Source organism: Quercus lobata, chromosome 5 (assembly GCF_001633185.2).
Source record: "Quercus lobata isolate SW786 chromosome 5, ValleyOak3.0 Primary Assembly, whole genome shotgun sequence".
NCBI classification, from domain to species: domain Eukaryota; kingdom Viridiplantae; phylum Streptophyta; class Magnoliopsida; order Fagales; family Fagaceae; genus Quercus; species Quercus lobata.
In genome coordinates, this window is record NC_044908.1 from 58,821,892 (window position 1) to 58,836,661 (window position 14,770).

The 14,770-nt window shown below is 33.3% G+C and overlaps 1 protein-coding gene and 1 pseudogene across 1 annotated transcript; both read left to right on the forward strand.

Annotated features, from left to right (window-relative positions):
* Positions 1-852: 852 nt before the first annotated feature.
* On the forward strand, positions 853-5,827 carry LOC115992956 (urease accessory protein G). Its single transcript, XM_031117205.1, has 6 exons — positions 853-1,257; positions 2,116-2,176; positions 3,666-3,867; positions 4,503-4,624; positions 4,766-4,870; positions 5,537-5,827. Exons 1-6 carry the CDS (start codon positions 962-964, stop codon positions 5,618-5,620), a joined length of 870 nt encoding a protein of 289 aa, XP_030973065.1. The 5' UTR covers positions 853-961; the 3' UTR covers positions 5,621-5,827.
* An 866-nt stretch (positions 5,828-6,693) lies between these two features.
* Positions 6,694-9,419, forward strand: LOC115990791 (annotated as a pseudogene).
* Positions 9,420-14,770: the final 5,351 nt, after the last annotated feature.

Sequence of the window (14,770 nt, forward strand, 5' to 3'; positions counted from 1 at the left end):
GAGATCGAGAGAGAGAGAGAACTGCTACCCAGCCTACTCCGGGCAATTCTCGATTGCGTAAGTTCACAAATCTTTGGATTTTTCAGTTTCAGTATTCTTTTGGGTATTAGCTTTGTTTTGGAAACCAATTCCTTGTGATTGTGAACCCAAAAAATGAGAGAATCGTGTTTCGGCCAGGTATCCATTTACTGGCCGAAACAGCTGAATTTTGCCGGTATAGTCGATAAGTCGCCGGTACGGCCGGTATTTTTTTGGGTACGAAACAGGGGGTATATTTGTACCGGTGCACTGACCGGCATGGTATATACCAGTCATATCGATTGGTATGGTACGGTATTGACTTCCTTAGTTTTAAATGATTAGTTTTGAATTTTATATTAAAAATATTTATTTATTTGTTTTTTCTTAATTTTTTTTTTTTCATTTTGATAAAATTTGATAAATAGATCGACATGACTGACCCGTTTAATAAATGTGTTGTGTTAGGATTGAGAAATCTTAACCCGTTATATATCGAGTTAATGTTGACTTATATAATCGAATACTCATAAATTTACACGACACGAATCTAACACGGAAACACAAATTGCCACCCTCATCAACATTTCAAAGCTCTTTGCGACGAAAAAGGCATGGTGCAATTTTCTTAAGCAAATCGAAGCCAAACCGACCAACCTGCACTTGTTCTCGATCCTTGTTCTTGCACTATAATATACAAGGTCAAAAGTATTCACTGACTTCTCAGACACCCAAGAAAAAAAAAAAAAAAAGAATTCTAATAATCAAGGGTGTTTTCGTAATTATGCAAAGCATGACCAATATTTTACATCTTTATCTCCTCCTTGTACCAATTTCTCATCTTCCTCGATCGGTTCCTCACTCTCACTCTAGGGTCTAGACAGACAGACACACACTTCTGACTTCTGAGTAAAAAAAAAAACTACTTTTAAAACAGCAGACAATGACTTCACACCATGCCCATGACCATGCCCATGCCCATGACCATCATCATCACGACCATGATCATCAACACCACCATCATGATCATGACCATGATCATACTCATGGGGATTCAACAACAAAGTCATGGGTGGGCCCTGATGGGAAGGTGTACCACAGCCATGATGGACTGGCACCACACTCACATGAACCCATATACTCCCCAGGCTACTTCAGCAGAAGAGCTCCACCACTTCTCACCAGGGATTTCAATGAAAGAGCTTTCACTGTTGGCATTGGTGGCCCTGTTGGTACTGGGTATCCTCTATTTCCCATTTTAACTATTCTATTTTGTTGCTTGCTTCACATTACCATGACAATTTACACCCATCTATTTTTTTTTTCTCCTTAAAAAAAAAAAAAAAAAACTGAGAAATGATTGATTATAATTCTAGTTTATGAACTGCTAATTTTTAGGTTCCTTTAAGTTCATGTCTATTATTAAGATTCAAATTCTTATGGGTTACTGGGTAGTGTTAGTTGGTTTAAGTAGTCAACTTGGTAACTCATTTATTTTCATAAGTTCTTCCTCAATTAATTAGAAAGGGCTGTGCTCTTGTCCCTCATCATTCTTTCTGGATAAGTGCAAATGTTTGAGAAGGGTGGCATTCACAATGAAATCAAGTGCTAACATTGTATTTGTTAGTCTATTCTATTAACCTATTTATCATTCTTTTTGGATAAGTTCAAAAGTTTGAGAGGCATTCACGATGAAATCAAATACTAACATTGTAGTTGGTAGTTTATTCCATGAACCGATTTATTTGAGTCATTTTCATTATTATAGTGAATATTTCTTTCAGGCTTCAATGTCTTTTGACACTTGATGATGTGCACTTGTATACAATTTTGAGCTTTGGTTGTTTCTTCCTATCATTGTTTTTGACATATTTGCCTTGTTAAGTATCATTCTCTTGAAATGTGAATATGGATGATTAAGAGGGAAAATAGAGATATATGATTTTTGATGCCTTCATATAGGATTTTTCATTCATCCAGCCCTTCATTCAAACTTCATTGCTTGATTCCCCTTTTATTTCAATTTATATATTGTGCATTGCTAGCCTGTTAAACTCAATGAACAGGTAATGATGCAGTTCTCTTTCATGCATACAGGAAAACAGCTTTAATGCTGGCTCTCTGTAAATTCTTGCGGGACAAGTACAGTCTTGCTGCAGTAAGTAGAATTTCTAAAAGCTTTGAATTTTTTTCTCGATTATGATTTATTCCTTCAGTGTTAATGAATTTATAGATTTGGAATTGATGATTTCCGCTCACATTTGAGCTATTTAAAAGATCATCAAACAGAAATGCAGCTTTTTTAAGGAAAAATTTAGCACTTTGCTGAACATAACCAAACCAATCAACAGCCGATCCTTGGTGAAAATTAAGAAAGAGAGGGGACAAAAGAGAAAAGAAAAAAGAAGTGTCACCTTCACTATTTTAAACTGAATAATTGCTTGAAAGTATTTGCAAAATTCCAGTCCTGAGGGTACGAAGCTTTTCTTGAACTTTGTGGGGTAGTTGATGTTTGTAAAGTAAAGACCTTGAAGTCTGTGTGGATCATTTGCCTGAGGAAAGGCTATATATACATAAGATAAATTGTAACAATTAGGCTTAACCTAGAGCTTCATGTCTTGAAGTTATAGATAGATATACAGCTCATTCAAAAGAAATCTGCATTATTTTTAGTGGTTCACCGTTCACCTCAGATTGACCTAATCTCATTTCCCTTCATTACTTCCAAACGCATTCATACACATATATTTCATACTGTGTACCTATGTTTAAGCATTTCATTCTTGTATATATGTATATATTTACTAATCCCAAAAATGAATCTTGATTTATTTACAGTCTTTCTAGCTTATTATATGTAGATTTGCACTTCCCTCTTTAGTTAGTCAAGAATGGATGCTAAGTATTTAACATATTCTCAACTCATTCAGTATCTTGTTTTGAATTATTTAACATGACTGTGCCCAAAACAATATATAACCAGTTGTTTAAATTATATTATAGACTCAATATTGAAGCATGAAGTGGAAGCAAGATCTTAGATTTGCTAAGGTAGATTTTGCTTACTTAGCATATCATCTCACTTACCTTGCTTAATCTTTTTTTTAAACAGCGTATTATTTTAAATTACTTGGTTGCTATTTTTCTGGAGATCTCAAGCACCCATAAAATACAATTTTCTACCAGTTTTCTGTTTTAACAATTGCAAGAAGTGAATTAAAATGTTTCTTTATTAAAAAAGTCCAATCCATTTTGCTTCTTTGATATCAAAGGCTATCAATTTGATGGCCAGTTCAGTGTAACTGTGTAATAACTGGCAACAGTGAGCCTTGCAAGAGGTACCATCCTGATCTGGAGGAGGTGGTGGGGCAGCTGCTGCCTGCTGGTTCAACTGACCATGGAAAAGCTGCTTGCTGACTCCAAGAGAAATACAACTTCCTTTTGAAAATAACCTTATTATTCATACAAAATGATGGATGGTCTAATACAGGAGCTTCATATACATGGGAATATATATAACATTGAACCCATGCTAGACCCTTTGCATGTTCTGTGCACACAACCAGTCAACATGTTTTGATAATTTGAAGGGGGATGTTAATAGATGCTTTAAAACGGATGGATTAAGAACTATGTAATTATTGCAGGTGACAAATGATATATTCACAAAAGAGGATGGTGAGTTCTTGGTGAAAAATGGAGCACTTCCTGAGGAAAGGATTCGTGCTGTAGAAACTGGCGGCTGCCCACATGCTGCAATTCGTGAAGACATTAGCATTAACCTTGGTCCTCTCGAGGAGCTTTCTAACTTATTCAAAGCAGACATACTTCTTTGTGAATCAGGGGGAGGTACTTTCACAAAAATGATTGATGTGGAATATGTTTTATTTTAAATGGATATGAACTGATATGAAGTTGGCACGTCATAAGTTAAATTGGCAATGATGGTCATATTGGCACCACAAAAACAAAATTTGGAGTTGAGTGGCTTAAAAAAATTAATTTGGGAACACGCATTTTAATTAAGATAAAAATGGCAGTGATGATAAATCTTGGAGTTCTATTTTTTTTTTTTTTTGACATGCAGGGGGCAGGGGGAGGAATAATAAGAATGGGTCTTAATGGGGAATTAGATATTTCTAAGAAAAAAAAGGTTAGCAGCTTTAAGCACTCTGGATATTCAAAAATAAAAAATAAACGAATAGTTTGTGATCTGTTTGTAGAATATAGTTACAAAATAAGGATATCATTTATATAATAGATGATATCATGTGGCAACTAGTTTTGGCGGTTGGGATCAGTTGCTCGTAGGTTTTACTAGCTAGAGGCGAGTCCAAAGAGCTTTTCTTTAGAAAGGTTACTTGTGTTATCAAAAAAGAATATATTTACAAAATAAATTTGTAACAAAATTGCTCATATCAAATTGTGTGTAAGTGATTCAATAAAAAAGGTTTTGATATTCACTTGAATTTGTGTTGTTGCAGATAATTTAGCTGCCAACTTCAGCAGAGAACTGGCTGACTATATCATTTATATAATAGATGTCTCTGGTGGTGATAAAATTCCTCGCAAAGGTGGTCCTGGAATTACCCAAGCCGATCTCCTAGTATGTGCTTTCTTAATTTCATAGCTGTTGCTTCCATTGTGACATGCACCTACTCTGTCAGTGATCAATATTGTCGACCGATTTTAAATATTAACTACTCAGGTAGTCTGATGAAAATGAGTTGATTCCATTGGATTGCAGGTAATAAACAAGACTGACCTTGCACCAGCAGTTGGAGCTGATTTGACTGTTATGGAGCGTGATGCACTTCGAATGCGTGATGGAGGGCCATTTGTCTTTGCTCAGGTTGGGTTGAGTACACATTTTATTTGGTTATCATAAACATTCTATTCAGCATTATATTGGTCCCATGAGCTAATGGGAGCACGATTACATTAATCTTGTGTTTCCATAGAATGTGTATAATGTGAAATGTGATTTAGAAATAAAACAGAAATTAAGAGGGAGACTAATAAAATAGAGATATGACAGATCAGAATGTTCTCGATGGCATTGTTACCTGTCATAGTGCATCTTGACCTGTAAATATGTAAAAATGTGCTTATCTCAAATGTGATAAAATAAAAAATAAAACTCACTGTAAAATGCTAGGCCAGAGTTTGAAATGAGCAATTTTCTTTTAACAAATGTGGAGGTCCTTCTATTATATCATTATGTTGGGGTTCTGGACCATTCAAGGATAACTTGTTGGATAGTCATGAGTCTCATGAGTCATGACTTACACAGTAGGTTCCCACCCCACTGATCATCTACGATGCTGGGAATGTTGCTTCCTCAAATGTCACCCTCTTGGGCAGGCAATGTTAATGTAGTCCTAACCTTTATTATCTAACATCTAGCACAATATATGGACTATAGAAGAGAAAACATTGTCTTTCTATTTCGAATCTTTGATGTCCTTGTGAGAATGTCAATGTCAATATTTGTGTTGTCCATTATGTATGTATGCAGGTGAAACATGGGGTTGGTGTAGAGGAAATCGTGAACCACGTATTACAGGCTTGGGAGCTAGCGACTGGGAAGAAACGTCATTGAATTGTCTTTCACCTTGTATTTTGTATCTTATGTCACTCTTGTATTGGATAGTTATTTAAATATCTGTGCCTTCATTTTTGCAATAATTTTGACTTTGTTTTCATGCATTCTTCAAATTTGGGTACCCAAGTACTAGTTTGAATTCAGTTGTACTGATCAATATCTTTGTCTTGGATGTTATTACAAAGAGGTCTGTTGTTTGGAGAATGGAGGTCTGTTGTGTGCATTCATATCAATCCTAGAAGAGTAATTCTGAAAACGTCCTATAGTATTGGGAAATCAGCAAGTCACATGGTTTCAAATCTAAAAAACTTAAGTCTGATTGATTGTTCAGCCTATGTGCTAAACGAGTAGGACAATGATTTGTATGGATTCTAGAGAGATGTGAGGGTTTTTTTTTTCCATGTTAGGCTAATTTCCCAAACATATGTATTATGTTGATGCTTTAGAAACATTTTTGTTATGTGACAACTTTTGAAACTCTGGTCTCTATAAGATTCGAGTTACAATGTGAAGAACTTGAGTCTTTGAAACTTGAGTTCCACTAGAAACTTAAAAAAAAAAAAAAAATGAAGAAAAAAAAGCCATCTCATGATTTTCTTTATGGAAAGTGGTCACATAACAAAGCCGAGATAGTAGGTATAAAAAGTTGAGAATTGAGTGAGACCTAGGCCAATTTACATTACAAAAACCATTTAGGCGGTTAAATATATATTTCTTTCCTTTGTTCATTTTCACATGGGTGCCACCCTCCCTATTCCCTAAGGTAGCCAATATCTCTTGCCATTGTTCATTGTCCACATAAGCAGCTCGTGGACAATGAACAAATTAATGCCTTATCCGGTTATCCCTTGCAATCTCTCTCATTTCCACTATAAGTACGTACCTATATTCTCATTATAAGAGACAAATAGAAACAGAGAAGCACTGAGAGATAGAGAATAAAGATATATATGTATATGTATGTATGTAATCCTTAGTCGCTGTATTACAAGTACCCATCGATCTTCACTCCATTAGTTGCTGTATTACAAATTAGGGTTTAAAAGTTTATGTTTGAAAAGAAAGGAAAAATGGGTGAGGAGAGTAAGAGGAAGGCAAAAAGGGTGGTGGAATCGCTGGGATGGCTAACGGTATCGTTGATCATGCCAAAGAAGCAAAGGGCCATAGCTGGTTTGGGGCTTGGCCGAGTAGCTGCGAAGTTAGGATTTTAGTTTAGGGGGGACAAGGTTTAAAGACAATATTAAACTAAAATAACCTTAAAAAAACTAATCAATATTAATAACCTAATAGATAAACAATTGTAAATAACTATAATTGTTATACAAAATTTAATATAAGTATAAACTATAGTTTATTTTTTCATAACAAATTTAATTTGCTCAACAGTATTTGACGTTTTATACTTTTAAACTGTTGCATGGTCACTAATAATCAAAGTAAAAAAGTATAGCAATAAGCCAATAACCTGTAAAATTGGAAACTAAAAAGTCAAGAAGGAGAAAAAATGGATAGTGGAGGTTTGAGAATTTCAATACCGTATTGGGACATTAGTTAGTTTATCTTTTCTATATAAAAATAGAGTGTAAAATTTAAGACCACCATCATTGCGGTGAAAAAAAACCCAAAAATAATAATAAAAAATAAGAAGGATAATAGAAGAAAATTGAGTTAAACAGTAAAGTGTCATATATGGTGATAAGCTATAAATTTGGACAATATAATAAAAGCTTAAAAGAGAAAATAAGTAGTACTACTGTAAGTGGGATGATCTATGCAGCTCTTTCCCTTTTTATTTTACGTGTCAGGATTGTTTTTCTATAACAAGACATTTTGTTTTCTTGAATTTTTTTTCCTATGTTGGGCAAAGCATTTAAGAAAGGAACCTAAATACTATAATCTAGAGGACTTTTCAGGAGGAGTCAGGGGGGGGCAGTTGCCCCCTCTCGCCCCCCCCTTGGCTCCGCCCCTGGCTGCGACACTGGACAATGACGAACACAAGCGTTTTGTTAGGTAAGGGTTTTAATTCTTTCTGGTTCTGTACACACAGTTTGTAATGTTGAAATACTTTTAGTAAAAAATGAGAAACACAAGGTCAAAGATTTTAATTAGCTTGGAAATGGTTGATTGGGGCTGGGTTTTAACAGTTCAAATCAGTGTAATAAGAATGTATAGTAAAGAGATTATGTGGGTCATTATTCTGATGCAACTTGTTTGTTTGGGTTTGGTTGTGCAAACTAGTCACTCCATACCAAATTGTTTGTCTACTCAAGAAAATCTAACCCTTTTTGTGGCAACACGGTTTTGAAACAGTTAAGTCGAACTAATTTAACTATATTTGATTATGTAATTCTTGTCATTGATGTAATCATGTTTTATTCATATTCACGAGATAAGGTCCTCTATACTAAACCAATTTACATCCTTTCTCTATTATTGAGTTTGCAAAAAATCACCATTTCTGTAAGAACTAAACAAACTACTACTGTCACTAAAAGGATACCTCTGTGTTAATTTTCCACTATATCATAATCATTTAGGAATTTTTCCATGGGTCTAGGAATTATTAAGGCACTAGTTTTTGAAGATTCAAATGAATTAAAAGGAGAAAATTTTCAAGTTCTTCCACTAGTGATCATTATTCTGTTTTGGTTTTTAACCTTTGCCTCCTATGTGCTAAATTCTATCTCTTCATCTAATAGATACTCTCAGTGCTTCTTGCCACAGCCGGAGCTGTCATGTCAATAAAAAAAATTTGAGAATTCATTTGATAACAGCCACCAAAGACTACGTTGAGCACTTTATGTTGTCATATGGGTGCAAGCCTTTATTGGATTTTTCAGGCCTAAAAGGTATTTCATTTTTTTTTTTTTTTATATATAAAATTTTGGATTAATTGTAGAAAATTACCATAACTTTGGAGGTACTTGCACTTTGCACCCTAAGCTATGAACAATTGTAATCACCATCCCAATTGCAACAAATTTTGCAAATTACTCCTTATAACCTGAATCACCTGATTGACTAGTAAGATTATCATGTGTAAATTATATGACCACAAAATTTTTGTCATTAACTGATTGCAAAGGAAAAATAGGGAATTTAATTTTTAATGGTCATGTGACTTATATATAATCGTTAATTTTAATAGTCAATCAAGTTATATGGTGCAATTTGTAAATTTTTATAGTTGTTAATTACAAGTTTTCATAGTTTGGAGTGGAAAGGGAAAGTACCCTCATATTAGTTTAGGGTCAATTTTCGATTAACCCTTTTTTCAATCACAGCAGAAACCGGTCTCTCACCAAGTTATAGTTGATTCTTAAATATTGAAGCCAAATTGTAACTACAAAGTCTAAATTATTGCAAGTTCTTGTTTATTTATGCATATCTAAATTTCCCTCCTTTGGCAGGGGGAAGAAAGAAAGGGGTACATGGTATATGTTGCATTGGATACTTGGGACAATAATGTCCCTGGTGGGGGTCATCAACGTTTACACAGGCTTAAATGCATACAATAGGAAAACATCAAGGAGCACAACCCTTTGGACTATACTTTTCACAGTTGAGGTCTCTTTCATTGCTTTCTTTTACCTCTTTCAAGACAAATGGGAGTATATGCAAAAGCAAGGTGTGACTTTAGGCGATTTGCTGATCACACTTTCTAATCAAGAAATTCCTGAAAGGTTCAACCAAAAGGAGGTGTTGCCTAAACCATGTGGCAAGCGCAATGCACTAATGAATTTGTTTGTCTAACAAGGGATTCTTTATACTATCTTTTTTTTGCTATAATTTTTCTTTTGGGTTGATCATTTGGCTTTGTTTTTGATGCATGCTCTTTATGTTGGAGTATGCGTGTGTTTCAAACACTTAATGTATGTTTGTGTCTCACATTGGTTAGGAATGAATCTTGTTATGAGTTTATAAGGCTTTGCACATCTTAGGTGGTAAGTTGGATCACAATGGGCTAGGTGTTGGCTTGGGTTTGGGTTTGTTACATCATTCTTGGGCCTCATTCTATTTCCTTTCTTTTTCCTTTCGGCCCATTTTGGTTCTGCCCGTTGGGGCATTTAATGTTCAGTCCGTTGGGCATCAAATCTGCACAGTAACCGTTAGGCCTAGTCCTCTAGTCAGCCCACTTGTCTTACATGTTGGCATATATAAAACCCTACAACACACACTATTCATTTAACATTCATTTTTCTTCTCTTCTCCAGCCGCACATCCCTCTGTCTTTGCTCTGTTTTGCTGCAAAATTTTCAGCTTCAATTTTTTTTTTTTTTTAAGGAAAGGAAAGGCAAGAGTAAGGTTGTTCTAGTTCTTCTTGCTTGAGTGTGTGATCAACTTGAAGAAATTACTATAGTCTAATCTTGGGGGGTTGTTCGGTCAAGAGAGCCATTCACACCGAGTTCTACTCCGGGTGGCACGAATCAACCTTTAAAGACAACACATTTGCGTGATTCTATAGTTTGTGAGATCTTTCTAACTCTATCTATTTATTTTTGTCATTGCTAATTTTTAGGGTTTGTATTGTTGAATCAAAATTTGTTTATTTAGCCATATTTTCCAACACTTTATACATGTGGAATGTAACTTTACAAAAGATTACACTAATGGAGTGCATGCATCTAAAAGTGGAGTACGGATTGTGCATCCAATTATGTCTAAGGATTTTCGTTTTTATGTGTAAGTACATAAATATGTATATTGTAGCTATATGTTTGATATTATGGGATTACTAAATTGAGTGGTTTGTTTGTTTGTTTGTTTTTTTTTTGGTGATAATTTAATAATTAAGACGGAGAGGAGATTTGAATCTTGAATGTCTCCATTGAAAATATCAGAAGATGCCAATCTATTGAGTTACAAGATTTTTACAAAATTGGACGTTTATTGATATGAAATTGTTAGGAGATTATGTAATGCTTTGTTTGAGAATATTATGAAATTTATAAGCATATTTATGTGTAATACTGTTTTGAAGCGTGTTATGAGAGAATATTAGAATGCAGTACTTCAAATAGCATGATGCACCATATACGTAAAAACATGTACCACTTCTAAACCACTATGCACTAGTCTCCTTTATTAATTATTGACAAGGGAAATTGTTTAGGAATCTTTAGCATTAATAAAACTCGTCATTGTTTTGAGAAAGGAACATGTGTTCTTGTTGTATTAAAACTTAATTTGAAAAATCGAATAAGAGGCAAGAGCTAGCTCCATGATCACAAACAGTTATTTTTTATCAGAAAAGATTTGGTTGCATACTTTCTGATTAGACACTTTGATGTTGCATGTTTTAAAAGGTTCTGTAACATTCCGACTCAACTTTATAGTTAAACTATGTGTTTGAGTAGTTAATTATTATTTTAAGCCACTTTCTTTTTATAATTAATAGAATAATATTTAATAAACATATTATTTTATAATGCCACTGAATAAGAATGATAAAGATTATAAATAATTGAATAGCTAATTTTATTATGAATATATACTAAGAATTTACAAAACTATATTAAGTGGTTTAAGTTATTAGATACATAGTTGGTGTTTTAATTAGGTATGATGCATGAGATGTTATAATATGGTTAAGGTTGTAAGTAGGTAGTCAAAGGAAGGACATAGTTGTAATTCCACTTACACATGCAACCAAGTGAAATTTAACACGTGTAAAGCCAAAGTGTCATGCATGTTGACACACGTTATCCTCTTAAACTCCAAAGACCAACACCTAGCCGGCCTTGCAACAAACAAGCTTCACCTCATTCTTCTTTCTACTCTCTCAAAGCAACTAGAACAATAACCAAGAAGCTCTCTCCCTCTCTATTCTCACGGGTCCAAACAAATCAGAATTCTCACCTCACTTTGCTCTTATTTTTCTTAAGGAAAGAGCTAGAAGCTCTCTTGAGTCCCTTTTCTCAAACCCACAGGTCCAACATCAAAAGAAAGAAAAACTCTCAACTCTCCTCTCCCTCTCACACCTACGGGTCCAACAGCAACAAGAAAGTTTGTTTCAATTCTTCTCATGCTCTTGTTCCCAACTTAAAGCTAGAGTGATTCTAGCTCTATTACTCCAAGAACCCGTGTCTAGGGTAAGGGGAAAATCTAGTTCTTTTAATCTATTGTCTAGTTAAATTTAAGTGATGGTTATATGAATTTGTATATGGGATTGCTGGATTCTAGAGATTGCTGATTGCTTGAATATGATTTGAGTCATTGTTTATGCTTGCATGTGCTCCTAAATGATAAACTAAGATAAAATTTGTTATGGGTAAGTGTTGAAATAAGTAAAATAGCTAGATAAACTTATGGAATTGCTAATTGAGGTGTTGAATGTGTAGTTGATTCAGTAATTGAAGTTTGTTAAGAGTTAGTTAATAGGCACTTCATGAATTTGTTAAGAGTTGCACTTATTAGTTAACCTGTTTGGTCATTATAAATCTTGTATTTTTCTAGGATAGGTATGGGTAAAAGGTTTATAGGAGATTATTATATAATATGTCTAGTATGTGTGTATTAAATTTCATATGAAAATACCATCGTTTGATAATTGTTTGTGAATTTACAATAAAATGTTGCAAAATTGTCACTATGGCAGATTCTGTGTTTATGCATGATAAATTATGTATTAAATATTATACAGTGAATTTGGATGCTAGGGATATTTCCTATGAAATCTAAGACACTTTTGGTTGTTATTGATTTGGTTTCACAGCAATTGGATCAATACAAAAATCATAGTGCAATTTGTAAGTTAATTGAAATTCTATTAGGACAGATTTGAGTATGCTGTCTTGTATGATTTTTAGTAAATCATGGTTTTATTATTTATTTCTAAAAATGATATGGAATCTACTAGACATACATAGGAGTGGCTCTATAAATTGACATGAAAATTGGATGTGAATTGATAGCACATTGGTATTTTATAAGTAAAGTATATGTTGCTGGAATAAACAGTGAACAGTAAATGATATAACTAACTTTGAGGATTTAATTTTAAAGTTAAGGTGAATGATTTGAGCTATAAATTAATATGCTCATCATTTGGTATGTCTGAATTATAGATAAATTTTGTATAACTTGGCTTAAGGTTTAGTACTTAAAGGAGGGGTTTTAAATCATTCAACTGTTATTTTTATGAAGCTGTTTTGTTCATTCTATATGTTGCCTTTATGCATGCACCATTGCTTCCAATCTCAAACATATTCTGAATTGATTTTAAAGCTGTTTGACATGATCTGAATATGAACATTAAAATAATGGTTTCTCTATGATTTGGTACATCATGTTGTTTGATAAATATATCTTGTATTTGGGAAACCTTGTTGAGGTGAGACTATGATTTTTCTTGATTTTAAGAGATAGGCTTTGAGATGAATGTGTAAGTTTATGATAAGGAATAATTGATAGTAATAAATTTTGATATTTGGTTTAGGTGTTACCAGCCCTTAGGTCTGAGCTCCTTCGACATTAGGCTCTCGGTTCCTCAACTTTCAAGTAAGGTATATGGGCATTTGATAAGTCATGAGGTTATTTTAAAGTGTATTATGCATTAAAAAGTTTTTGATTAGAGATATGACATATAATCATGTTTCAGACAAAGATATGTTCGTGAGTTTTTGAAACCTTATGTATATGATTTAAGCATATTGATGCTATTACTTATATTACGAACATAATATTTTAAGAATGAAGTGGATATGCTACTGTTATGAAATATTTATGCAAAAACATAGTTATCAGAAAAATATAGTTTTCGGTTATTCCATTGTTATAATCTGAACTCAGTCAGTAGGGGTTATAGTACTAGTATTTCCATGGAGATTTTGATTGGCCATTATAAGTAGTGAGGACTTTGCTACCCGCACTCGTTGGGAACGACCAACTTGTGGAGGATGCCAACCGACCCCCATGGTTAATGATATGATCACACCGAAAGGGGTAATGCTTTCTGATATAATCTTGGGATTATCTAGAATTGTGGGGAATGCTGGATGCCTGGCACTATGTGTTGGAAACCTCCCAAAGTTGTGATAGACTTACAATTGGACTGACTAATATGTATCATGAATGAGCTATTATGCTATTTGGAAATTATAAAGAAAATTTGTTTTTTAATGATAAAAGTTTTTGAAGTTCTGTTGTGCTTTAAAGATAAAGCTTCTGATGAAAACTTATGTTAAAAAGTTATCAGATATTTGTTCTTTAAGAAACGTTAAATTTTATGACTACGAAAGTTATAATATTTTATGAGAAGAATTTTATACAGAAAAGTTTTCTTATTCATCAAGATGTTTCTAATTTAAGACAAAGTTACCAATTATCTGATTTAAGTCAAAATGGTTATTTTGTAATGAGAATATATATATATAATATATATGTATGTATGTATGTATGTTTGTATGTATGTATGTATATATATATATATATTTATATGATTTTAAACAATCAATATTATATTTGGTGACTTTGTAAGAAATGAAAGAAATTCAGTCTGAAAAGGTTTTGTAATATTATTTTGATAAGAAGAAGGAGAACAATTATTTTCTATGAAAAGTGTATAAATTATAATTATAAAGAGTATAAAATATTGTGCATGAAAAGATGTTCTCCCATCTGAATAATCACAAAATGAAATGATTTGATTTACATGCATTCTTATTAAATTCTCATGTATCTTATCATTACTGAGCTGAGTAACTCAACCCTTTTACTGTTTCAGTTAACAGGTTTTATTTTGGAGTAAAGGGAACTTTAGTCGAGTTTTGGAAGGAGCTGGTTTTAGTTTTAAAAGCATAGATCCCAAATTAGCAATTTGATGTTTAGCTTTGTAGTATTGTATATTTTAGGATCCAATGAAAGTTGTGCACCTTAAAGTATTAAGAGATGTATTATGTGAAAATCAGAATTTGAATAATTGGTGGATTATGTTATTCTTTGAGTACAGGGTAAATGCTCTGAATATTAAGTGAAAAATCTTATATCAAGAAAGATAAGAAATAAGAAAGAAAAGAAAGAGGGAAGCTTTTGTTAAAAAGTTTAGTTGATTCTTGTTAATATCAGGTTTAAGCTTGATATTAGCATGTCGGTCATGGTCACAATTCAGGTATTGGGTTTGGGACGTGAAAGGTTCCGGTCGGGAAA